General features: G+C 41.1%; 2 protein-coding genes across 4 annotated transcripts; one reads left to right on the top strand and one right to left on the bottom strand.

The window, feature by feature from the left end:
- Window positions 1-1,051: 1,051 nt before the first annotated feature.
- Window positions 1,052-6,441, bottom strand: SPA17 (sperm autoantigenic protein 17). Of its 3 annotated transcripts, none has more exons than XM_070765902.1 (5): window positions 6,360-6,441; window positions 4,366-4,545; window positions 3,431-3,501; window positions 3,217-3,279; window positions 1,052-1,441 (listed from the first exon to the last, which is right to left on the bottom strand). In XM_070765902.1, exons 2-5 carry the CDS (start codon window positions 4,517-4,519, stop codon window positions 1,226-1,228), a joined length of 504 nt encoding a protein of 167 aa, XP_070622003.1. In that variant the 5' UTR covers window positions 4,520-4,545; window positions 6,360-6,441; the 3' UTR covers window positions 1,052-1,225. The 3 variants fall into 3 exon arrangements, with proteins under 3 accessions (XP_070622003.1, XP_070622004.1, XP_070622005.1); XM_070765903.1 differs by lacking the exon at window positions 6,360-6,441 and adding an exon at window positions 6,013-6,201; XM_070765904.1 differs by lacking the exon at window positions 6,360-6,441 and adding an exon at window positions 5,973-6,027.
- On the top strand, window positions 6,237-25,714 carry SIAE (sialic acid acetylesterase). Its single transcript, XM_070765901.1, has 11 exons — window positions 6,237-6,443; window positions 9,101-9,286; window positions 11,351-11,509; window positions 15,213-15,388; window positions 16,862-17,000; window positions 17,309-17,492; window positions 19,432-19,541; window positions 19,617-19,750; window positions 21,910-22,064; window positions 23,604-23,799; window positions 25,100-25,714. Exons 2-11 carry the CDS (start codon window positions 9,223-9,225, stop codon window positions 25,334-25,336), a joined length of 1,554 nt encoding a protein of 517 aa, XP_070622002.1. The 5' UTR covers window positions 6,237-6,443; window positions 9,101-9,222; the 3' UTR covers window positions 25,337-25,714.
- Window positions 25,715-27,514: the final 1,800 nt, after the last annotated feature.

Consider the following 27,514-nt stretch of genomic DNA (forward strand, 5'->3'; position numbering starts at 1 on the left):
AAACCTGTAAAACAGATTCAAACGTTTATCTCACAATGTATCAAACACAAAAGATTCCCAGTCCAGTTATTGAGGCATCAGCGCTGTGGAAACTAGCACCAAAGACTTTGTTGGAATTCTATATAGGTAGTCGACTTAGATCACAACTGAGCACAAAATGTCATCTGGCGGGACCCAGGGGAAGAGCCTCCTCTGTGGCGGCTCCGACCCTCTGGAACCAACTCCCCCCGGATATCAGAGTTGCCCCCACCCTCCTTGCCTTTCCTAAGCTCCTCAAAACCCACCTCTGTCGTCAGGCATGGGGGAATTGAAATTTTCCCTTCCCCCTAGGCTTATAGAATTTATACATGGTATGTTTGTATGTATGATTGGTTCTTTAAATTGGGGTTTTTTAGATTATTTTTAATATTAGATTTGTTTACACTGTCTTTTTATTGTTGTTAGCCGCCCTGAGTTTGCGGAGAGGGGCGGCATACAAATCTGATAACTAACTAACTAACTAACTAACTAACTAACTAACTAACTAACTAACTAACTAACTAACTAACTAACTAACTAACTACATAAATAAATAAATAAATAAATAGTTTGTTGTTAAGTGAATTTTACCCAATTTTAAGACCACAGTTGTTAAATAAATCACAGTAGTTGTTAATAACATGGTTGTTAAGTGAATCTGGCTCCCCCATTGATTTTGCTTCTACGAAGATCACAAAACAGGATCACATGACCCTGGGACACTGCAATAGTCATAAATGAGTCAGCTGCCATTTTGATCACATGACCATAGGAGATATTGCAGTGGTCGTTTAAAAAGTGGCCATAAATGCACTTTTTTCAGTGCCATTGTAACTTTGAGTGGTAACTAAATGAACTGTTGTAAATCAAAGACTACCTGAATATGATGCTGGTCATGAGACAATGTTATGATAGCCTGGTGTCATGCATATAAGCCTTAACAAGTTTTTTCTCTTAAACTGTCAAGGATTAACTAATTTAAGACGCACTAAAGCCGAAGCCAAAAAGAAAATGCCCATTAATCAAAGAGATCTTTCCGCATGAAAACAGGGTCAGTTTATTGATCTGCTGATGAGCACCAAGATTGCATGCAGCTTTAAACTGTATGGTTTATTTAATAAACTTGGCAGGTTGTTTCTAAGCAGACCAGTGGGACTTCGCCTTACGCCTGTTTGAAAATGAGAGTTGATGGAACTGGTGAGCCTGATTACTCTGCTGCTTTATCAGGCTCACTTGGTTCTTCCTCCTTCCCAGCTTCTATTACTGTCTCTCCAGGATCCTTTTCTTCTTCATCTTCTCCTTCATCTTTGCCTTTCACTTCTTTTCTTGCTTTGTATCCTCGGTAAATGGACTGGATTTTTACAGCAGCTTGTTCTTCCGATAAAGTCCCTTCAATATCCACCACCTCTTGGTCGTCTTCCTTCTTTACAATTTAAAAGAAAATCAAGTTTACATTTCTCACCTTTGCATTTTGCCCACCAGGTTTCAAAAAGGGGTGTACAGAGGGAAGGAAGGAAGAAGAAAAATTAAGCTACAATAAATGTCCGTCAAATCTACTTTAGAAAACTGATACTGAAGTTAGGTGGGGAATAAGATGCATCTTGCTTTTGTTCAATTTTAATATATATATTCTCCCCACTCTCTCCCATCATCCCTCCAAAAATCAGTAGGCTATTTTGAATATAAACTCTGCAAATACCACTTGGGCAATTTTTGCTCAGTTTTCAAAGAAAATTTTGTCTGGTACGAATGCCCAAATTACCCTAATGCTTAGATAAGCCAATGGTTCATCCAATAGCCATGGAAAAAGAAAAATACCAATATAAATGTTCTTAAGACTGTACTGGTCAAATAAACCAGTATCTGGTTTGTCCATTCACTGGTATGGTAGCTCCCTGCTGAAGCTCAGCTGCATTACTCATCTGGATGACCAACAAAATCTCTTAGTGTTGTTTGGGGTGATGCATCTTATTCCCCACCTAACTTCAGCAACAGCATCCGGAAGAGGGAACACTATTTACACTGCCTGAACTGCTTCAGCAAGGATAATATAAATCATAAATATAAAACCTACAACTAAATAAAAGCACAGGCTGCAATTTCACGCTCTCTATGTCTTTAGTTTTATTTATACAGAATGAATGCAAAAGGTAAAACAGATAAAGTTATTATAGTTTTAAGTTGTAATAACTTCACTGGGTAAATTTAGCAGTGCTTCAGGCTGCTAAAATACGCACTAGGATTTTGCAATGTGTCTTGATGGTAGGATTTAAGAAACAATTAAAGCTATGCTCTGAACGGGCAGGTCTATTCTTTGTTCATAGATATCTTCACAGGAAATTCATAGAAAAAGGTGCTGCATTTTTAACTATATTTTTCTTTATATTAAATCTAAGACTACAATATGGGTTAACTTAGAAGAGGCAATTTAAGTCTTCATGGAATATGTGGGCATTTCTTTATTTATTTATTTTATTTATTTATTCGATTTTTTTATACCGCCCTTCTCCGTAGACTCAGGGCGGCTTACAAACAGTTTTGGAAATAGAGTGTTTACTAATTTCAGTGAGATAAACTCTTTCAACGTTTAAGTTCAAATGGAAAAATTGTTAATGGGCCTTCATCAAACTGACCCTTGTTGGAACCCATATAAAATTAATATTAGCCCTATGATAGTGGAAAACCTCACTGCGACTTTTTAGGCACACAAGTCAGCAACTATTATCTAGAACAAAGGCTGGTTCAGAAAAAGTATGCAATTACAGTGTTCCCTTGACTTTCACGGGTCAGACATTCCTGAAAAGTCTATACCATAGTTTTTAAAAAAATATTAATTAAAAAATACTTTGCGGGGTTTTTTCTATACGTTTTTCCCAGCCCATGATGTCATACGTCATCGCCAAATTATTGTTAATAAATAATTATGTTAATAAATATCAGGGTCATTAAGTATCTTCTTCAATGATGAGTACCAGTAATAATGGGGAGTAATAATCTAAATGTTGTTAAGGGAATGGGAAATTGTAATGTAGGGGTTTAAAGTGTTAGGGGATGTCCTGCGATATTGTTCATAGCCAAAAATAGTGTAATTACTTCCGCATCTCTACTTTGCGGAAATTTGACTTTCGCAGGCGGTCTTGGAATGCATCCCTCACGAAAGTCAAAAGGAACACTGTAATCTCTTGAAAAACTACTTACTGGTTTTTCTACAGTTTCTTCTTTCACATCCGTTTTCACACCATCTCCTGGTGGCGCAAGCTCCTGAAAAAGCAGGAAGGTATTACTGATGAATTTTGATGCAAGCAAAACCTTAAAGACAAATAATTGGAGTGATAACTGAGCACATGGCGAGTTGAAGTCCTCCAGGCTTAAAGTTGCCAAGTGGAGACCCCTGCTATATAATAATACTTACATTGAAAGCACGGTTATTGTAGAATCGGTCATCTAGTTTTGCTCCCCATTCAGTTGGATCATATCCGGTTTCTGAAAAGACATGACTTTTTTGGGGGAAAAAAAATACTGACTTCTCTTTTTAAAAAAAGTTTCCTGGTCAAATGGTGCTTAATTAAATTGGGAGTCATAATGGAGTTATTCCTTTAAGAACAGTCAAGATTTCTTAACTGAAAAAGGTAAACATGCACATGTAGCTCAATAGCTTTTAATTATGTGTAATAAAGAGGGGGAGAAATAGGGCCTAGGACAATTGACCCTGACTAATTGTCTCTGAGTGTCACATGATAATTCAAAGCAGGATAACTCAAAAGAGGGACAAGTGAATTTCCGGGACTTCATGCTCTGTCTCACCCCAGCTTCAAAGGCTTCAAACCTAAAGCAAGAGAAGACCTGCTGAAATTCACTTTTCCTGCTATTGAGTTATTCCATGTTGAATAGTCTTGCAATGAGTCAGCCAGGGCAAGATGACTGTGGCAGGTCAGCCAGGGAGAGTTAGCCATGGCAGGTTGGCTCATTCCAAGGAAAACAGGTATAACCCTCTTTATAGTTTTATAGTAAAATATACTCCCTCTTCCCAAAATTAAATATATGATAGGATGTTCTGCTTGAAGGAGTGATATGGATATATAGGAAAAAAGATAACCCAAACCCTATCAATCCGAGCATAACAAAAAGAAGCCACTGAGCATTTGAGAATAGTGGCTAATCGGGACAGCCCTTCATCAGTTTTAACCGAGAATCCTAGTTACTTTCTGGATGGTGCAAAAACATTCCCGAGAAAGAAAAATGCCACATTATGGATACCTACCATAAATAATGCTTTCTTGCAAACAGATGAAGCCCCAAAATTTAAATGTGCATTAAAAATATTAAATATAGTCAACTGAAACTTACTTTCTCTTTCAACAAGGAGAGATTCAAAATACTTGGCTGCAAATGTTGGTATATCATCAGGCTGATTTCTTAAGACTTCCCTGGCGAGCCCTTCAAGCAGATTGGCAAATCCTGGAGGAATGCGTTGAGTGGTGTTCGAGAACGGAATAGCCATTGTTTCTGAAAAAGTTTCTTTTGTACCTAGAGTTCAGTTTACAAGAACAATTAGCGAGACTTATATTTCCCCTCTCCAGTTGTGTCTGACTCTGGGGGAGGGGGGATGCTCATCTCTGTTTCTTAGCTGAGGAGCTAGAATTGTCTGAAGATGCTATATATGAACCCAATCCACCTGACAATCTGGTATTGTGGCAAAAGTATAAGGAGGAAGGAATAATGTGTATTTTTGCCACCTTGAGTTACAAAAGGCAGAATAAAAAAATCAATCAATAAATTTGAATGTTAAGCTCACATTATTTAATCTTTTTTAAATTACTACAAAGAATCTGATTGGAACAACATTTTAAACAAGGAACTGCTTTGTTCTGAACCAGACTACTTATCCACTTATCTGAGTATCAACTAATCCAATTTGAAACAGATAATTAAATTTGGGAATATAGACAATTCACTATTTTTTTTTAAAAAAAAATTACTTTCATGTAGAGATAAACATTGCATACCTGTTCAAGTTTAAGTTTTACAGCAGGGGCGTCCATCCAACCTGGGCAATTTGAAGACTTGTGGACTTCAACTCCTAGAATTCCCCAACGAGAATGGGGCTGGATGGCTGGGGAATTCTGGGAGTTGAAATCCACAGGTATTCAAGTCTCCAAGAATGGACATCCCTACTTCACAGTATTTTACTTTACCCTTCTTAGCAACATTTACTATTGAATAGACTCATCAGATTTTCCATGAAAAATGTGGCACAAAGCTGGACTACAAAATAGAAGCCTGCTTAACACATAGAAATAAGAAGCCCTCACCCAGAATTCCCAGCCATGCTTGCTGGGAATGATGGGGGCTGTATTCCTGTACCTCTAAAAGTGAGGGAAGGGAGCAATAATGGAAGTCACTTCCTCACAGGGCGAAATACAGGTAACCTCCGAGTTATGACCACAATTGAGCCCAAATAATTCTGTTGCTAAGTGAGAATCTGTGAAATGAGTTTCACCCCATGTTACCATCTTTCTTGCCATAGTTGTTAAGTGAATCCCTGCAGTTGCTAAGTTACTAAAATGATTGTTAAAATGTATCTGGCTTCCCCATTGACTTTGCTTGTCAGGTCACAAAAAGGGATCACAGGATGCCAGGACCATTTATGAGACCGCCATAAATATGAGAATTGCTAAGAATCTGAATTTCATCACGTGACCATTGGAATGCTACAAAGGTCCTAAGTGTGAAAAACGGTCACAGGCCACTTTCGTCAGTGCAGCTGTTAGCTTTGAGCGGTCACTAAACGAACAGCCTGTACTATCTGCACTCTGCCCATGCTCAAAGGCGCTCTCGTTCTGATGCGGCCAGCTTCCTGGCCTGCCTGCGCCTCTTCCTTCTCAGCCTGGAGCTATCAACACGGGGGGAGGCGCTCAACGCCCCCACGCCGCCGCCCCGTCCTCTTCAGCTACCCGGTCCGTCAGGAGGATCATTCCCAAGGTCTCCTTTTACCCTTTTACTCGCTTGCCCGCAAAGACAGACCAGCGTCCTTCCCGTTGCTTAGCAACTCCAATTAAAACGGCAAGCAAGGGCCACCAATCGGAAAATCGCACGGTTGGCTTCTCAGGTCGGCCCACCCCCTTTGTCGATTGGCTGTAAGCTCTGCCCTTCAAGGACCAAACCTAGCCTCCCCGCCTCCCCTTCCTCTTAATGTCGCCCTCAACTAAAACCTCGCCTCAGCGCAGTTGAGCTCACTCCGCCTGCCGATTGGCTGCGAGCTCCGTCCTTCAGTCGCCAAACGTTTCCCCCCTTTTTTAGCCCGCCCCCAATTAAATTCCCGTCTAGCCCAGATGCCTCACCGCGTTCTCGGTTTGGGGGCGCCGGTGAAGGAGGCGGTGGCGCGGCCGAGGTTGTAAGGTCCAAGCGGGGAGCCTGCGCTCCTAGTACGTCTTCTCAGGGCCCATGGAGTTGAGACTCTGAGGGCAGGGCGGGCCGGAGGCAGCGCTTTAGACGGGCCCCGGGGCAGTGACGTCACAGAGGGGCGCGGTGACGTCACAAAGGCAACCTGGCGGGGTCTCATGGCAGGGACTCCGGCCGGGTTGAGCCGGTGGGGCAGCGCTTCCACCCCCCGTGGCTTTGCAGATGGGGTAGGCTGCGAGGGCGGGGATGGGCACCGACGGGGCCACGCCATACGGACTTTGTAATACTGGCGATATGGTTTTGGTAGTACTGTTGCCACTGGCCAACTCACATGGGGTTTTCTTGCAATTTTTCAATTTGCCCTTTTCAAAATGGGTAGCTCGTGAGTTGTCCTGAATTTTAAACCTTCAAGAAAAAGCCTCCCGTGTAGAACCCAGGAGTGGCAAGAGGGTTTTCAAATGCTTTGTAGATAACAAGTTTCATGTTTAGCTGTTCTCAAATCTCCATAAACAAACAAACAAACAAAAAAGCAAATATTGAGGCTCAATGATGGAAAATGTTGAGAATGTATGTTAACCTATATCCATTATGACATTTTTCTTGGCAATGTTTCACCCAGAATGCCTTGCTGCTTTCCTTCCTTACTTCCTTACCTACCTACCTACCTACTTACTTACTTATGTGCTGCTCAAAAAAATAAAGGGAACACTGAATGAAGGAAATATTCTCATTGAATACTTTGTCCATACAAAGTTGAATGTGCACAACAGCATGTGAAATTGATTGTCAATCAGTGTTGCTTCCTAAGTGGACAGTTTGATTTCACAGAAGTTTGACTTATTTGGAGTTATATTCTGTTGTTTAAGTGTTCCCTTTATTTTTTGAGCAGACACACACATATACCAAACTAATGTGTGTGTGCGTATATATTTCAAATTCAGCAAAAACATGTGACATATATAGAATCAAAGCATGTATAAGATGGCAGGTATGAACATAAACAAAAGCAAAGTAGGTACAGGTAAATTTGGACAATAGGACAGTAATACAGAGACGGTATGCATGCCCCTTACCTCTTAGGAGTGGGGTGAGGTCGACTAGGAAGTCAAGGTTAAAGTTTTGGAGTTTGGAAGTTGCTCGCATATATATTTTAATTCTTACGAGGTAAAAAGATGACTTTTCCCTATGCAATCAAAAACTTTTTACGTATGCAAACTATTAAAAAAAGGGAAGGTGTGATTTCTCCCCTTTGTTCTCTCCCTTTCATGAAATCAATAAGGGAATCCTTTTTATTTGAAATGTTTCAAATAAATCATAAATCAATGTTGCTGGAGGGGGTACCAGGCACCACAGCATATTCTAGAGCAGGGGGTCCCAACTAGGGATGCAAGATGATATTCCAGAAGGTGCAAAACCATGGGTTTAAAAGTTTCAAATTGACTGTATATGCATAATTATATGCATATAATTATTTGCTTTTGTAATGGGTACGAGTCTATATCAGAAGGGTTCTAGAGATGTAGGGCATGGAAATGGTTTGGAACCGCTTTTCTGTCCTAGAATGTTGTGGGAATCCCTCTGTCATTTCTGTATTAGATTTATCCATTTGGGCCTTATTCCAAAATAAGCTATTTTTTATAAGAAAATACTTTTGTGTAGCGAATTGAAATACAAACTCCAAAGGAAAAAATGGTTTTTTTCCTCCAGTGTTTGTATTTTCATTTTTTATTTTGAATAGTTCAAACAACTCACAATTTGCATTATGTATGAGCCCAACATATGACCAAAATTTCCATTGCTAAGTATGTCATTATGTATAAACCCAACATTGTAGATAATAGTTTACTGTCATGACCAAAAATGTGTGGTCTTTCTCACCATCCTAAACATCTACTAGGGCTTTCGTCTAGAATGTGTTTTTTGTATCTCAATCCTGGGGTGTCCTGGTTTTTCCCATATGAGTTTGCACCCATGTTCTTGAAATGCTTAGCTGAGCTTTCAGAATACTATACAGTCCATTTTTTATTTTATTTTTTTTTGGGGGGGGGGGTGTTAAAATTTCATATTTGTGAATTTCATAAATTCAAATTTATCTCACGTGTTACATTTATTGGCACTTGTGTTATATTTATTGGTACCCTGACACTCATCAGGGTGAAGCTGCAAAGAAATAATGGGGCAGGAGGCAAAGGGTTGCTGATTTACACACACACAAAAAGCGTTATGTGGTTTATGTGGATTGTATACAACTTGACTACCCAAGCTTTGTGAATAAGCTAGGATTTTTTAATAAAAAACCCCAGTCTTTTAAATTGGGGAGCCCAGTCCCTCAACGTACTAAGCCCAAGTTGTGGCTTTGCGGAATTACAAGTGCCAATAAATGTAACACGTGAGATAAATTTGAATTCAAAAGACTTTCTCAGGAGGTACTGGGAAACATTCCACTGCTTTTTTTTTTTCTACTTCAGAGGCTATTTTTCCTCAAATTCAGGAAGCACATTTTTACAAGAGGGAGAAGTCATAAAGAGATTCTGTAGGTCTGATTTGGCATACAGTCGAATATCCTTTTCCATCAGCCCAACAGTTGAAATTATCTGGAGCATTCTTAAAGATTTATGTCTGCTGGGTGGTGACAAGGTTGCCATACCTATAAACAGCTATATTGCTTTCTCCCTACCAGCCCTATGTTACTTCCTGGCTTGGATCAGCCCAGTGTGAGGTCACAAGGAGATTGATGACTTTAAGATACAAACCCCAGACATTCTCTGCTCCCAGAATTACATGCGCTGACTTTCCGACTTCATGTTATCAAAAAAGATGATGGAGGCTTCCTTGCTATTCATGTTGCTCTTGGCTTGCGCAGCAGGTGAGTGAGAAGAGACAGTTCCTGCCACTACTTGTGAACGAGCACTAGTGGTCAGGCAAGTGCAATCTGGAGAAAACAGTATCTTGAATTTAGTTCCCTTCCATGATGATAAGCATTCACCAGATGCTTTTTATTTGTGTCTTGTACAGAATGTTGAACAAAGTTTGGTTCAGTGTTTGGTGAGGATAAGTCAGATAATTTCCTCATCTCAGTAGAGGAATAATTTAAACATATTTACAAAGAAAGTCTCTTGAGTTCACTGCCTTAAAAAGAATTTGCTCCTGGGTGTAATCAGGATTGCATCTTTTTTTTCAAAATAATATTTTTATTGTTTTTCTTTAAACAGACAAGACCGACAACATTTAACATTTAAAGGAGCTACCATTGCTCCGCTCGTCGTAGAAGTCTGACTAATACAAAAATTTGCATCTTTTAAAAGTTTGGTTAACAGTTGCTTACGTTTGTTGCCCCTTTGATAAAGGGTTTATTATATTTTCTTACAATTTTCTCATTGACTTTTCCAATTTTCAGCTTTACCTTGTATCCTGAAAAGCGGCATGAAGTTGTTCCTACTACACAACAGTACAAGGAAACACTACTTCCTTGGCATCCTGCCCTAGCTCAGCTTCTGTTTCTTTTATTGCATATCTACTGTGGCCTATATTCTGTAGCATCTGCAAACGTTGCAATGGAGCAGGAGTAGGCAAAGTTGGCTCTTCTATGACTTGTGGACGTCAGCTCCCAGAATTCCTGAGCCAATCATGCTAGCTCAGGAATTCTGGGAGTTGAAGTCCACATGTCATAGAAGAGCCAACTTTGCCTGCCCCTGAAATAGAATATGAAACAAACCAGGCTGTAACTCACATTAAAAACTAAAACGATTCTTGCAAACAGAGGTTCCCTCCAATATTTATCAATCTATATTTCTAGTATCCCTCTTAAAAAGTAGCCAAAAGCCTGAAATAAAATATAAGAGGACCAATTATTCTCCTTCAGTCATTCAATGTCAGGGATATGATGTTATCCATATATGTGTATCTTTGTATTGGTGACTTTCAAGTAAATAAGTACAGGGTTGCCATAGCTATAAGATAAGGAGGTGTATTTTTAATTTTTTTTATGGCTTTGCTCATACAATATGCTGAGCCAAGTTATTTAAAGATTTAACAGCTGGGTTTGTACAAGATGCTAGACTAAACTAAAATGGGGTGATTGTGATCAGGACATTGTAAAAACCTAGGCATTCTTCACGTGTTAATTGAGCAATCACACTAAGCTTTATTTGCTTAGGCATTGTGATAGGAGTACACAGGAACAGTATTTGGTTAAGCTGGGCTCAGCATATTGAACAAAGACGAAAATGCACTATTTAAATCCATTTAAATGGCAAGAAGGTAAAGTGGCCTCTGCGTTTCTCCTGCGTCTTCTGCAGAGGAGGGAATCAGGGACGGACTGTAGACTCAGTCTCCTCCCTTAAGTCAAAATGACACATGGCAGAAATGGTCTCTTCTCAGAATTAGGCTGAAAAAACTGTTCACACATAAAGACACAGACACATATTCTGTGTCATACTTTAGTTATTTTATTTATTTATTTATTAGATTTGTATGCCGCCCCTCTCCGTAGACTCGGGGCGGCTAACAACAATAATAAAACATCATGTAACAAATCTAATATTTAAAATAATTTAAAAACTTGTGCTATAAAAGTGAAATTCCATACTAGAGAGAGAAATCAGAGGTTATATGAACGTAGGTATGGGTGGAAAGGGCAGCAGAAAATGGCTTCAGTTGGAAAAAAAAAAGGAAAAACATGATCATGTGAAAGATCAACAATGAAAGAAGGTGTGTAGTCTTCAAAGATTTTTCTAATGCATTTGAGTTGTATTCTTTCTTTCTCAGTAATATGTTTCATTGAGAACCTCTAATGAATTGTCAGCTATTTTTGCTGTTTAGAAATGTCTTAAGAATTGAATGGTGATGTCCCAGCACAGGCATTGCTGTAATATTTTTGAGAAGCTGAAACTCGTAAACCGAATTGTTGTACCCTTTCCTCTGCTTTCAGGTGCTAAGTTTCACCTGGCTTCCTATTATGCTGATCACATGGTACTCCAGAAGGAACCATCTCGTGCAATCATATGGGGCTTTGGAGATTCTGGTTCTAAGGTGATGCTGACATTCTCCCAGAATCATAGTGTTGTGACCAAAATGGTACAAATTGAAGGTAATCCATAATATTAACTATGTGTGTGTGTGCACAACATTTTTGCTGAATTGAAAATGAAGGGAGACTAGTATATATCTATTTAGAGATTGTTTCCTCTCATCAGCTAGCCATACCCTCACTGGGATTTGAACCTATAGCCTCTGCCTCTAGGCCACAGGATCTCATCCTTTCAGCTTTGTACCAGGCAAGTGTGGCTTCCTAATGCCCATGCATAGATATAGAGTAATAGAGTTAGAAGCGATCTTGAAGATCTTCTAGTCCAACCCTCTGCCTATGGCAGGAGACCCTATACCAGTGATGGCTAACCTTTTTTTCCTTGGGTGCCTAAAGTGGCCACAATGCAATTCCCCACCCCCACCCCACTGCATGCGCACAAAACCTTCCCCCTACGCTCCCCCCTGCGCATGCCCCTGCAGCACTCCGTTTTGGGCCTAGCAAGCTTCCCTGAAGCATCCAGAGACTAGAAATGACTCATTTCCGCACTTCCGGTAGGCTCGTTTTTTGCCCTCCCCGGGCTCCGATGGCTTTCTTGGAGCCTCCAGGAGGGCAAAAGCTGCTTCCCCTGGCCCTCTGGAAACCCTCTGGAGGCAGAAAATGGCCCATTTCCAGAGTCCCAGGCAACCCGTTTTTCACCCTCTCAGTGTCTCTGCACGAACCTTGCACTTACCTGGCGTCTAAAATGGGCCACGTGGAGACTCGTGGGAGAGAAGGGGCAGTGTGGGCATGTAAGTGTATCTCCTGTATGCATGGCAAAGACCCTAAAATCAACTGACATTGGGGCACGCATACGTGGTGGAGCTGATCTCACATGCCCGCAGAGCTGGCTCCACATGCCACCTATGGCACATATGTCAAATGTTCGCCATCACGGCCCTACACCATTCTGGACCAATGGCTGTCCGGTCTCTTCTTAAAAATCTCCAGTGATAGAGCACCCACAACTTCCAGGTAAGCTATTTCACTGATTAATTGTTCTCACTGTCAGGAAATTCCTCTTTAGTTCTCAGTTGGATCTCTTTAATGATCTTTCACCTGTTACTTCTTGTCCTACCCTTAGGTGTTTTGGATAATAAGTTAATCCCCTCTCTTCTGTGACCCTCAAGTCCTGGAAGACTGTTGTTGTTGTTGTTGTTGTTGTTGTTATTATTATGTATTAGATTTGTATGCCGCCCCTCTCCGTAGACTCGGGGCGGCTCACAACAATAACAAAGACAATGTAAGAACAAATCTAATAATTTAAAAAACACTAAAAACCCCATTATTAAAAGCTAGCATACACACAAACATACCATGTATAAACTGTATAGGCCCGGGGGAGATGTCTCAGTTCCCCCATGCCTGACGGCAGAGATGGGTCTTAAGAACTTTACGAAAGGCAAGGAGGGTGGGGGCAGTTCTGATCTCCGGGGGGAGCTGGTTCCAGAGGGTTAAGGCTGCCACAGAGAAGGCTCTTCTCCTGGGTCCTGCCAAACGACATTGTTTAGTCGACGGGACCCGGAGAAGGCCAACTCTCATAGCACCCCTAGTCCTTCTTTTCATTAGGCTAGACATGCCTAGTTCCCTTAGTTGGGAATGTTAGCTGCTGAAATGAGGCTTCCATAGGATAATTCGATCCCTGCATGGGTGGCTGTATATTTCCTTCTTACATTTCAAGCCATCAAGTTTAACAGCTGCTCTGTGCTGGAATCCAAATAAAGCTATGATAGTGGCCCCTGGGTGAAGAGAACTGCTTTACCAAATGTTTAGCAGGATGCCAGGAAGAAGAAATATGGCAGTAAACCATCAACTTCTTACAAGAAAGTTAAACTTAGGTTATAACATGATAAACTACCAGAGGTTTGATCATTTTAGGAAAGATACTGGTCTCTAATGGGTAAGTTGTGCTGCTCAAGACCATAAGAGGGTTGCGTGGGAGTACCTTTGACCCATCCTTTTCTATGGATGACTTGATGGTGACTGGGAAGGTGCCATTTGCCAACTTCATTCTGTTGTGTGGCTGCATTCTTTCCTTAAGATAGCCAGCTATGTCCCAGTGAAGACTCCAACCAGTTTTATGTGCAAGCTGCTTTTAAAACAGTCCAGTATAAAGTGCTGCTAGGAGTAAAATTTGTCATTTGTTTCCATGTGTACCAGGCTTATTTTAGAGAGTTGGCATTGCCCTTTCAATACTCTGAATCAGTGCTTTTCAAAGTTGACAATTTTAAGATGTGTGGACATCAACTCCCAGAATTCCCAAGCCAGCCAAGCTGCTCTCAGTCAAACAACAGAAATTTGAAATCCTTTAGATGTTTTGCTGGACAACCTACAGCAGTCTGAGTCAGGCAGGCCAGTATTAATGGTTGCTGGAAGGTATTGCAGGAAGCATCTGGAGAGCCTGATTCCCACCAGGCTTCTAAATGGCTTAGAAAATATTCCTCCAATCTCCTGGTTTCAGCCTTGGCAGTTCTGTTCTTTGCTTTTCACGTATGAGCGAATCGGCAGGTGCAAATGAGTGGGTGTTCTCAATGATGAGATCATAATTTCTTTCCTGGCACAGGTCTTTGCATGTTTCTCATCATCTCTTCTGTAATGTGTCAACAGACTCAAACTCAACCCTGATAAGACGGAGTGGCTGTGGGTTTTGCCTCCCAAGGACAATTCTATCTGTCCGTCCATCACCCTGGGGGGGGAGTCATTAACCCCCTCAGAGAGGGTCCGCAACTTGGGCATCCTCCTCGATCCTCACATTAGATAGCTCACATTAGAGAAACATCTTTCAGCTGTGGCGAGGGGGGGCGTTTGCCCAGGTTCGCCTGGTGCACCAGTTGCGGCCCTATTTGGACCGGGAGTCACTGCTCACAGTCACTCATGCCCTCATCACCTCAAGGCTCGACTACTGTAATGCTCTCTACATGGGGCTACCTTTGAAAAGTGTTCGGAAACTTCAGATCGTGCAGAATGCAGCTGCGAGAGCAGTCATGGGCTTTCCCAAATACGCCCATGTCACACCAACACTCCGCAGTCTGCATTGGTTGCCGATCAGTTTCCGGTCACAATTCAAAGTGTTGGTTATGACCTATAAAGCCCTTCATGGCACCAGACCAGATTATCTCCGGGACCGCCTTCTGCTGCACGAATCCCAGCGACCAGTTAGGTCCCACAGAGTGGGCCTTCTCTAGGTCCCGTCAACTAAACAATGTTGTTTGGTGGGACCCAGGGGAAGAGCCTTCTCTGTGGCGGCCCCAGCCCTTTGGAACCAACTCCCCCCAGAGATTAGAATTGCCCCCACCCTCCTCGCCTTTCGTAAGCTTCTTAAAACTCACCTCTGCCATCAGGCATGGGGGAACTGAGATATTCTTTCCCCCTAGGCCTTTAAAATTTACGCATGGTATGTCTGTATGTATGTTTGGTTTTTATAATAAGGGGTTTTTTTAGTTATTTTAGTATTGGATTGGATTGATACATGTTGTTTTTATCTTTGTTGTTAGCCGCCTCGAGTCTACGGAGAGGGGCGGCATACAAATCCAATAAACAAACAAACAAACAAACAAATAAATAAATAAATAAATAAATAAATAAATGATGTTTTCTGCCCAATTTTATGGTAAATATCAATCTATAAGCAAATAAAATTTGGCTTGATATTAGTACATTCATTACTTTTGAATAGTTCCATGTTGATATGGGATTTAATTTCATCTTTTTCTATCAATATTATCAGAAAACTCTGAGACTTGGAAAATTATGCTGGATCCTGTGGCCCAAGGAGGCCCTTATACTATAGAGATACAGCAGTACATCAAGGAAGAAGTGTCCAATTTGACGTTAAACGATATCTACTTTGGAGATGTTTGGATTTGCAGTGGACAGAGTAACATGGAGATGACGGTTTCACAGGTGAACCCTATTCCTATAAATTCCAGTTATGGTTTAAGGACCATGTAAGAGAAGGGATCAGATGACAAAGCATTCTGGGAACTGATACCTTGCCTCTTGATTCTGCTTCTGGAGACACAGAGGAAGAGAATCACTTTTGTTAAAAGGATTTTGGGTTTATTCTCATGATAAACTATACTGTGATACTTAGGCTGTCAACCTAAAGTCCAAATTCTCCCTTAAGCCTATGGATGGTTTTTGGTTTACTTGCTCTTACCCATAGCTCTGTGGGTTTATAGAAAACTAGATTGAAAACTATCTTACAGCTTCTAATTTCCAATTAAAAAAGGCAAAGTTTAGGAGTGCCTACTTCATTTTATTTATTTTTCATTCACCAAGGGTATGTTTCTTTAAAAATTACAAAAAATTAAAGGGAGGGGAGGATTATACAGGTGGTCCTCACTTAACAATCCTAATTGGGACTGGGGATTCCAAATACTGATCATTAAGCAAAACATCGCATGATCTTGGTGACTTATAACAGCAGTTCCAGGTGTCCCAGTTTGGTTGCAAAATGAGACATCATGTGACATCAGCTTCCCCATTGTCAGAAGCTGATTATACTGATCACATGATCACGAGTCACCATTTTTTAGGGTCATAATTTTTGTCATTAAACAGTTGTTAAGTGAGAGCTACCAATGCATAGCTTATGACCGCAAGCATATACTGTATACAGTATGTATGTATGTATGTATGTATGTATGTATGTATGTATGTATTCATTCATTCATTCATTCATTTATTTATTTATTTATTTATTTATTGGATTTGTATGCCACCCCTCTCCGCAGACTCGGGGCGGCTAACAACAGAATAAAAACAGCATGTAAATCCAATACTAAAACAGCTAAAAAACCCTTATTTCTAAAACCAAACATACATACAAACAAATATACCATGCATAAATTGTAACGGCCTAGGGGGAAAGAATATCTCAGTTCCCCCATGCCTGACGGCAGAGGTAGGCTTTTAGGAGCTTACGAAAGGCGAGGAGGGTGGGGGCAATTCTAATCTCTGAGGGGAGTTGGTTCCAGAGGGTCGGGGCTGCCACAGAGAAGGCTCTTCCCCTGGGCCCCGCCAAACGACATTGTTTTGTTGACGGGACCTGGAGAAGGCCCACTCTGTGGGACCTAACCGGTCGCTGGGATTCGTGCAGCAGAAAGCGGTGTCGTAGATACCCTGGTCCGGTGCCATGAAGGGCTTTATAGGTGATGACCAACACTTTGAATATATGTCTAGTTTAGGGTGGGTTTTTTTTACTTTTAAAGGAAATGTTGGGGCACTGTGTGTTAGAATATCAACAAGGCAGGAGGGAGACAAGCAGATCACAGCTGATCCTGGCTTGCTCTGTTACCTGCAAGTGTGGATGTACTTTATAAGATTTTTGTTTTCAATTGTACTTATTTCAGTGGAATCTTCTGTGCTTCCTAGATATTCAATGCTACCAAGGAGATGGAAGATGCATCCAAGTATCCCCTTGTCCGGATATTTTCCACTGCCCTTATTCAGTCAGAAGTGGAACTGCAAGACCTTGAAGGCGTCTACTTGCAGTGGTCCATTCCAACGGCCAGTAAGAGCCTGACTTAAGTCCAACTTCTAGCAAGAAATCAGCAGGATCAATAAGATATTTTCATGTTATGGTTGATTGGTGGCCGTTTTAGTTGGATAAATGGCAGCTTGGCCAGGATAACATATTTGGAGGAACAGCAAGTATCGGAAGGCCAAATTGGTGTGAGGGTTAGGCTTAATTATTTGAATGGGTCCTTTATACTTGATCTTTTTACAATGCATATTTTCTAATAAATGTAAGGTAATAGTTGTATTATTTCCACAGCGTCAAAATATTCTAAACTTTCAGAAAAATATTCCATTACACAGGAAATCTGGGCCATGGAGACTTCAGCTACTTTTCTGCAGTATGTTGGCTGTTTGGCCGGTATTTGTTCGAGAAACTCAAGTACCCGATAGGGCTGATAGATACCTCCTGGGGAGGGACTCCAGTTGAGGCCTGGTCCTCCACGAAGGCCTTGAATGAATGTGGTCTGTTAGAGTATGTTGAAAGGTAAGGAAAACTGATTTGTGTACCTGTTTTTTAATTAATATGAGACTTTCCATCCTAGAAAATGAGTTTGCATATTGGCTGAGCTATGGTCTATTTCACTGTGATTTATCTCCCAATTAACCAAGGTTCTTTCATGTGCTCCACTATTTATTTATTTATTTGTTTGTTTGTTTGTTTGTCCAATACACAAATACATAGGAAGAAAAATAGACATGTGATAATATAAATGAGGGTGAAAGTGAACTTAGAGGATAGGATATATGAAAGGAAGAGAATATATAAGATAGGTGAAAGAAGGGAAAGATGATTGGACAGGGGACGAAAGGCACACCAGTGCACTTATGTACTTATGTATAAACCATCCGGGCTGTGTTTGCACATCACATTTGTTCTGTCTGGGTCCCCCCAGACGCCAACACCAACCAAAAAGAGTATCCAGACACACTGGTAAAAAGCAAAGGCAGTTTATATACTGGAAAGCAAACACAGGTAACAAAAACTGTTCTTACAGACAGGAACACAATGCAGTTTCACAGAGGTTTCACGAAGGCCAGGCAATAAAACAGGATTCTTGCTGGCAAAAACAACACTGGAGATAATAAAACCCACGCCTTCCCCAAGTCTTTCAGCCTTCTAGGCCACAAGCCAAGATCAGAGACGCCAAGAATCGAAGCAAGGTCACAGGACTCCCAGTTGATAACTCTCCACAAGACTGTAAGGGCGGGCCTGCCTTTTCAACCCTGCTGAGGAGAACCACACCCAAACCCAGCTGTTGCCAATTCAGGGATGGAAATATCTTTCTAATTGGCCCCGTCTTTGAGCTGCACGTCTCTGCCTCATGTCTATTATAGCCTGTGCGTCTTCATCCAATGACTCCAGGCTACTAGCTGGAGAGAGGCCCCCCCGGGGGGTCTCAGGCTGCTCTCCCTCCTCCTCCTCCTGACGTTCCTCTCCCCCGTCTGCCTGGTCCTCCCCCTCCTGGTCACTGTCCTCCTCCTCTGGGCTAGGATCCGGCAGAGCTCCAGCCAGTCCCTGAGGAGCCTCAGGCTGAATCACAACAAGAGTTATATGACAACGTTTTTTTCTCTGTGTAACTATGACATTTTCCCTTTCTGGTAGTTTACTGTACTGCTTAATTCAGGATGAGCCCAGTGAAATTAAAAATCATCTTGGGTGCAGTGAAAATGTGTTATCATCTGTTTCAACCCATATCAGTTCAAAGGGCCAGTTTTCCTCATAACGAATAAGAGTACAGGAAAGGAACCCAAAGGTTAATAATTATGTCTCTCGTTCCTCCAACCCTACAATCTTTGAGTGCTACGATTCAATGTCTGTGAGTGTGTGTGATTTTGTGCCCTCCTTATGTTGCAAATGAGCTACTGCACTTTTATGAGAGCTAAAGGATCACATTTCAGAACAACATCAGTTGGAGAAAGTTATTTTACTAAACAAAGCTCTCTCTCTTTTTTGACATAATGAAATAGGTCTGATCCTTGATGACATTAGTGGTCAATAATTGAGGTGCCTGTTTTGGATGTTTTTCATGAAACAGGAAAAAAAATGAAATTGGGATAGTTACAATTGATAGTTACAAAAATACTAGATAATGGAAACAATGAAAATCATGTTGTAACCTTACAGTAAGATGTCAATTCCAGTTTATAATTGTATCTGTTGTAACAGACAGTTGGAAGACATTACTTTGTATTTCTTTTCCTTTTCCCCCCACTTATGGCTTTGCTTTTTTTTTCCTGTTCTCTTAATTCTATTTCTAACCTTATCTTTTTACTTTAAAAACTCTTAATAAAGTTATTTTTAAAAGCAATTGAGTAATTGTGACTACCAAGCTGTCTTTTTTAATAAACAAAGAGAGCTCCTGATCTTTCAGAATCTACCTGGTGAGAACACCTTACTCATTATTGGTCTTTCTGTCTTACAGAAGTCCTCCCTCGTACCTCGATGCTGGTCCCCGAGAAGCATCCGTGCTGTGGAACGCAATGATTCACCCTTTAATCAACATGACCATCCAAGGAGTAATATGGTATCAAGGTATGTTTGATTACCAGTGCAAGATTAGACTGGAATGATGTTGCCCCTGCTAATGTAGACTTTTGTCTACTGCAGGGGAAGCCAACACTCTTATGAACACTGATTTGTACAATTGCACCTTCCCTGCACTCATTGACGATTGGCGAAAAGCCTTTCATGAAGGATCCGATGGACAAACCAACAAGCAGTTTCCCTTTGGCTTCGTTCAGGTAAGCGTAGGATGGAAATGCACTCCCGGACAGGTTATTTGGGCTCATTTAAATTTGTTCCTTTAAATTTTGATGTCATGCTTTTCAAGATGTTGAATCTTATCTAAATAGATATCCTGATCTCAAGATTTTGATATGAGTGTTATATGATAGGTTGTCATCATAAAATGCAAGGGGCATGTGCAGAAAAGTGGTACAGTGGTACCTCGTGATACGAACCCCCTGTGATACAAACATTTCGAGATACGAACCCAGGGTTTGGAAATGTTTTGCCTCTTCATACGAACTTTTTTTGACTTACGAACCCACCGCAGATTGCAAAATGGCGCTCCGCTGGGTGCCGACACCCAGTTGTCACCTTTTGAAACAGCCGGGGGGCTTCTTGGCGTTCTCCCAAACCCAAACCCAAACTTTTGCCGAACTTTTTGGGTTTGGGTTCGGGAGGCCGCCAAGAAGCACCACCGCCTGCCTGTCACCTTCTGAAACAGCCGGGGGGCTTTGACGTCACGAAGACGTCCTTCCTGGAGGCCATGTTTCGGCCGACCAGGAACGACGTCTTTGTGACGTCAAAGCTCCACCATGGAATTCCCTATTGGGATTCCCTACCTCTGTTTCAGCCTCCAGATCGGCCAAAAACGCCTCTGCCAATCGCAAAAACGGTGCTCTGCTGGGCGACGGTGCCCGGCTGTAACGCTTCTCGGCTGCCTCCGGAACCTGAACCCGAACATTTGCCGAGAAGAGAACGCCGAGAAGCCCCCTGGCTGTTTCAGAAGGTGACAGGCGGGCGGACCGGCGGTGCTTCTCAGCGGCCACCCGAACCCCGAAAGTTTGGGTTCGGGTTCGGGAGAATGCCGAGAAGCCCCCCGGCTGTTTTAAAAGGTGACAGCACCATTTTGCGCCATTTTGCGAATCCCCCTCCCCTTGCATCCATTAATCGGTTTTATGGGAAACATTGTTTCGTGTTACGAACTTTTCGCCTTACAAACCTCCTTCCAGAACCAATTAGGTTCGTAAGACGTATTACTGTATTTGCTAAATCAGTCAGATGTAGCATTAGACCTCTGTTCCTAATTGTTTCTGAAATCCTTAATCGGTGATAAATACTGGTTCATATTTGCAGATTCATGCTTTTCTCTTCCAAGCATTGGTTAGACTCACACATTGCTCTACGTTGTAGAGGGTTTTAATCATAGATTATTGAAAAGGTCAGTAGACTCATTTAGATGACCAAGCATGTGACTGGATTTGCATACATAGTCCACCAAAATTAAGCAGATTATGACCCATTGTGATGCATGGATCCATGCATACCATCTAAGACTACAGATCTCTATTTCAGCCATAGAGAGAACAGTGCATCACGTACTGTTGAGCAGCATTCTTAAACCATTAGGCCTATAGCAATAGCATTTGACTTAAATACCACATCATAGTGTTTTCCAGCCCTCTCTAAGCAGGTTACAGAGTCAGCACATTGACCCAACAATCTGGGTCCTCATTTTATCCACCTTGGAAGGATAGAAGGCTGAGTCAGCCTTGAGCTTGATGAGATTCGATCTGCCAAACTGCTAGAAGATGGTGATCAGCAGACGTAGCCTGCACTACTGCACTCTAACCACTGTGCCACCGCTGCTCATAATAATGCATGTGGTTTTATGACGCAACTGCTCTGTCATTTCCAGTTTGTTGTTTTTCAGATGCACTGGGTTTTAATTCTCATAATTCTTAAGACTGCATGCTATTTTCCTGACTATAATTCTTATTCCTGGGAACTATAAGAGTTGATCCAGTACATGTGAAAGATACGATGTTGAGAAAGGCTGCCTAATATTGAGTCAATGGAATTATGCAAAAGGTTTGAATTTCCCACTTGCTCTTTTTATAGTGAAAACCAAGAATTATGTGTCTTTTGGGCCAAGAAGGATCATTTGTTGGTGGAATATAATACCCAGCTATGGACTGTTTCCATTCTCAGGTTGTGTATGTTTCTACAGACAAAACTGAGTGAATGATGGTTATTAAGGGTAAAGGTCAGGTCTGCTGTTCTGTCCATAATTTGTATCGGGGACTTTCAATTTGAGTAGGAACTGATTAGAATGACAACTTGTGAAATTGTGGCTACGTTTTCTTGAAGATCTCCATTCTCTACCCACTTTCAGTTATGTACGGATCAGCATCTGCAGATAAATGAAAGGTTTCCACGTATTCGGTGGCATCAAACTGCAGACTACGGCTATACCCCTAATAAGAGAATGTCCAATACTTTCATGGCTGTTACCATAGATCTTGGTGATAATGAATCTCCTTATGGCAGGTACATTTTAAAATTGCTTGAGATCTGTCCTCTAATCTCCTGGAAGTTTTCTCTCATTACAAAATGCTTCTGTTTTGGGGGCTTTTTTTGAAAACTGATACTGCATCGTGGTCACATCAGTCTTGGTAGAGGGAGTCAAAGATGACAGCATCTTAGGGAGAGAGAGAAACAAGCAGGTGGAATGTGTGAAGAAACAAGTGATGTGTTCGTGGGAGGAGAAAAAAGTAGATGGGAAAATAGAGGAGACTGTCACATTGATTTGGAGGGTGAATCAAAGCTGGTTGGAAGAAGGATGGGTAGGATTCCTGTTTGTTGATCAGAAGCACGACTGAGACTTGGGAGAGCAGTCTACAGGGCGACAACTTTTAAGACTTGTTGACTTCAACTCCCAAAATTTCCCAGCCATCATGGTTGGCTGGGAAGTTCTGGGAATTGAAGTCCACCAGTCTTAAAATTACCAAAGTTGGAGATCCTTAATCTACTAAATACTAGTATCACTAACTGGCAGTTCTCAAAAAAGTGACTCTTACATTATTCTAGCAAAAGGGTTGAAACTTTTGAGGTCATCTTAAGGATTTAACAAATTTATTCTGGGCACAATCTATTGTGAACTTATCATCTGATGAAATGAGTTTTGTCCTATGGCAAAAAAAGCAATTGCACTATACTTTATTGACTATTGTTGGGATTGACTCTCAACAATGTGAAGAGGAATCAAGAAGAGAGAGAGAGAGAGAGAGAGAGATGGCAGATTGCGAATAGAAAAAGACAAGACAAGAACGACATGAGACTGGCTCTAGGAACATTTGACTGGGATTTATTAAATTTCTGTGCCATCTACTGTCTACCAAGCAGCTCTGATATCCCTTCAGACTACTTCTTCATGAAATGGCACCTTTACTTCCATCTTTCACTTGCAGTATTGTTAGTACAGGGTACATGATTGTTAGGGATTGCCATTGTAAACTGCATATTGTAAACTGTACCAAACCTGTACTTAAAGAGTTAATGTGCACTTAAAGGGTTAACTTGTACTTGAAGAGTTAATCTTCAAGGCTGTTTCGTCACTTCCTCATTGAAGCTATAAAGGTCATTTTCCTTTACAGTACTTTACTTTTGCCTGAGACGTGGGAGTTGTGCTTGTATTAGCTTTGTGCTTGTATTAGCTTTGTGCTTTATCTATCTTGTATTTTAGCTTCGTGCTTGTTATCTATATTGTGTTTTGCTTTGTGCTAATCTTGTAATTGCTCAGTGCGTATTATTCTGTATTTTGCTTTGTGCTTATTCTGGATTGTTTATATTTTGTTTATATGTAAATAATACTTATTTAACTAAGTCTGTGTCTTGGCTTTATCACATATCCACGCTCTGTTAAAATTCTCTGCTTGGTGTTGTCGAAGGTTTCATAGCCTAGCTAACCGAGACAAGCCAACGAGTATCAAAAGCTGCCAGCTGGATAGCCTTTTAAAATATGATCGTGAAGAAAACAAGGGCTTTAGTTCCAATTGACCCCTCTCATCCCTTTTCCTTGCCCTTCAGCATCCACCCCCGAGATAAGCGGACTGTGGCCTACAGGTTGCATCTTGGAGCACTGGCAGTGGCGTATGGAGAGAAAAGTATAATCTTCCAGGGACCCTATCCTCAGAAAGTGCAAGTGAATGACACCCAAAGGCTTCTTAATATCACCTTCAATGAACGTGTTCAATTGCATCACATGGACAACAAGACTTTTGAGGTAGAAGATGGGGAAGAGATGTTGATTTAGGATTACAGCAATGTCCAATACATCTAGTTTAGCTTCTTGAAGAGGATTTTCCATGCCTTGAATTATAGCCTGCTTGCCATTTATTTAAATGTAGCGTTTAAGTCTATATGTATATGTGCAGCATATATGGCCTTGTTAAAAATTAGAGAAACAAAAGATGAGGCTAGAGCAGTGTTTATTAACCTCAGCAATTGTATAACCAGAATATTCTGGGAGTTGAAGTCCACACATCTTAAGTTGCTGAGGTTAAGGAACTTTGGGCAAGAGGTATTTATTTTTTAATTTTATTGATTTGATTTGATTTGATTTGATTTGATTTGTATGCCGCCCCCTCTGCGTAGACTCGGGGCGGCTCTCAGCAATAATAAACAATATATAACAAATCTAATAATTTAAAAGAAACACTATTACTACTACTACTACTACTACTACTACTACTACTACTATTTTTTTCAATATACATTAGCTGGCATAAGAAATAGTTTATGATGGAACTATATAAATTTTAATTATATAAATTAAATAAATACATTTTGTGGGACTGCTTCTTCTTGTTGAATATCAGTGATTTATTAGAGTTTTAATCCATTTGTTTGTTAATCAAGTAGTTTTATGTAATTTAGACAGCCCTTTAAATAAAGCAAACAAACTCTAATTTAACAGAACCAGAACAGATCCCAAGTGCAGATGGAGTGTGTGACAATTGAAAGTAGATGTTATGCCCCTGTAGCTTCTATTACTCTCACTGTCTCTGAATCTTTTATTTTTAATTCTCTTTCAGTTAATTTCTTTATCCATCTTTCCATTCCTCTTGTTTCTGATGACCCCGTTTTGTATTTTCACAATATGTTACAATGCAATATTTGCCCCGAGTCTACGGAGAAGCAGCACCAGAAAGAGGGTATTTCACCCCAAATTCTGACAATGTTGTCCACTATCGTGTGCTGTGTAGGAGGCAACACACTAAACATCATCTACTTGTCATCCTGTTAAGAGGCATTCAGCCATGGCAAGCTTTAATGAATACATTTTCTTGCACAAATTCCTCGAATTCTTAAACACAGTAAGTCATTGCTGTATCTTGAGATTAATGGAAACCTCAAGATTAAAAAGATGAGATTTAGACTGGGGGAAATGACACAGGTAGAGGCAGTAACAAGGACTGAAGGACTTGTATGCTCACAAACTAATGCCAGACCTTCACCAATTATTAATTTGAAAGATGCAGTATCTGCCATTGAAGCAATTGTTGTCCCTTGCCTTTTTGCAGGTGTGTTGCTCCAGTCAGGAAACGTGCAGTTGGAAGCCCGCACCCATTGTGTCATCCACTTCCTACTCGGTAACCCTGCAGAACCCAATCTGTTCAGATGGCATAAAGGGCCTGCGCTACGCCTGGTCTGAATGGCCTTGCGAATACAAACAATGTCCTATTTACAACCAACAGGAATTGCCTGCCCCTCCCTTCATTACGTTTTCCGACAATAACCCTGCGTGGATTTTACTGTGAGTGAGCTGAGAGTGGAAAGAGGAATCAGCCGCTTATTTTGCAGCCCCCAAAAAATTAAGCTACAGCTTAATTTTCTTAAAGCAGTAAACCTCTCAGGTGGATGACTGCAGAGAAGAATTTTAAAATGAGCAACCCAGTTACTTACTTGCTAGAAAGGTCATAGTAGGGAGGGTGGATCAGATGTTGGCAATTCTTACTCTTGCTACCTGCGTAAGGAGATGTAATAACTGGATTTATTTTATAAGTACTTCACTAGAAATCAAACCACTTCTAAAACAATCCCTGGTCACCTGCACACAAGCAAGAAGGCCAGAATTCCGAATGACAAGGCATGATGAGTGATCAATAAAAGATTCCTCTGGGAACATTGACATTCCAGTGCATGTTTAAACATAAGTCCTTCTGAATTTAGCAGGCCAAGCTCCCAAGTACCGATACGAATTGGAGGGGCCAATTGAACATGCCGTAGTGGTCCAGCCATGTGCTCTTCTCTTGTCTCCACCTGATCCACAAAGGAGTGCTATCAGGAAAGCAGGGAACAAACACTCAACATTCTCAATTACAACAGGAGTAAGCCTAATACAAGCCATTGCTTTTTGCTAAAAGGAATGGCTGAGCTATGGCATTCCAGATGTTGCTGGATGTCAATCCTTGGTAAGGTGAGTGATGCTAGCAGATGCATTAAAGCAGTGGTGGGCTACTAGCTGGAACACTAAATTGCGCTCGACGCTGCAGCTCATAAGTGCTTGCGGGGCTAGCGCAATTTTATTTCTGCACCCGTGGAGGTAGCAAAATCGTGCATGGAGCCGCAGATGCGCCTGTGTTTCGGCTAGGTTTTTTTGCTTCTGCACATGCCAAAACATGGGCGCACCTGCGGCTCCGTGTGCGATTTTGCTACCTTCACCGGTGCAGAAGCAAAATCGCGCTGGCCCTGCAAGCACTTATGAGCCGTGACGGCGAGCACAATTTAGCGTTCCAGCTAGTAGCCCACCACTGCATTAAAGCGATATCTAGACACTGTATCTTGTCTGCCCTGAAGTGAACTACTATTGACCTCCAGATTAAAATAAGGGTCTTGGGATTCAGTGTATCCAAGTTCTACATAATGTGCTACTACCACTTGCAGCAAATAATTCTTGCAGCAACTCCCACTTTCAAATATGAAATGTTACATTAAAAGCAGAATATCGCTTTACAAAAATAAGAACATAGAAGATTTCTTTTTTCAAGTGAAATTTATTTTTATTTATTTATTAATTTATTATTTGGATTTGTATGCCGCCCCTCTCCGAAGACTCGGGGCGGCTCACAACAAAATCCTTGGCTTCAGCCAAAAGCCAGGGAGTTTTTCCCTATCTTGGGTTTGTATCAACTTGATTTACTGTATGTATGTTGTATATTTGTCTTAGAGGAGCAACCTGCCAAAAAGGGATTGATCTGGTTGGCTTAAACCAAAGTGGAAAATGGAAAACAATAGATTTATAGAGCTGTTTGCTGGATCAGAGTAAAGTGGCATCTGTGGGTATACTATTTAAACCAGAAGTCTCCAAACTTGGCAACTTTTAAGACTTGTGAACTTTTACTCCCAAATACTCCAGACAGACAATCAAATGCATGAGATTTCCCAGTACAGTGGTACCTCGAGATACGAGTTTAATTCGTTCCGGACCTGGGCTCTTAAGTCGAGCAGCTCTTATCTCGAACGACTTTTCCCCATAGGAATTAATGTAAATAATTTTAATTGGTTCCAGCCCTCAAAAAACTCACAAAGTTAGTCTAAATTATGCAGAAAGACATGTTTTTAATGAAGAAATGTACATGTACATATAAATGAATAATGAAGTTTCTTTCACTTAACTTGTAAACTTTCTTAAACTTTTAAATTTACATATGTTCAACTTCTCTGCCACCCAATCCTGTAGGACAGAGGTCCCCAACCCTTTTTGCACCAGGGACCGGCTTTAAGCGATCAAGAGAGGAATGGGTGAATGAATGGACGGAGGGTGGGAAGGAAGGAAGGAAAGAGGGAAGGGACAGGAACAGAGGAAGGAAGCAAGGAAACTTATGAAAGGGGAGAGTAAGAGAGGAATGAGTGAAGGGAGGGAGGGAGGGAAGAAGGTGGGAAGGAGAAAGAAAAGAAGAAATAGAGGAAGGGAAGGTAAAAGAGAGAAAGAAAAA

The sequence above is a fragment of the Erythrolamprus reginae genome, chromosome 12 (genome assembly GCF_031021105.1).
Source record: "Erythrolamprus reginae isolate rEryReg1 chromosome 12, rEryReg1.hap1, whole genome shotgun sequence".
In the NCBI taxonomy this organism is placed as follows: Eukaryota; Metazoa; Chordata; class Lepidosauria; order Squamata; family Dipsadidae; genus Erythrolamprus; species Erythrolamprus reginae.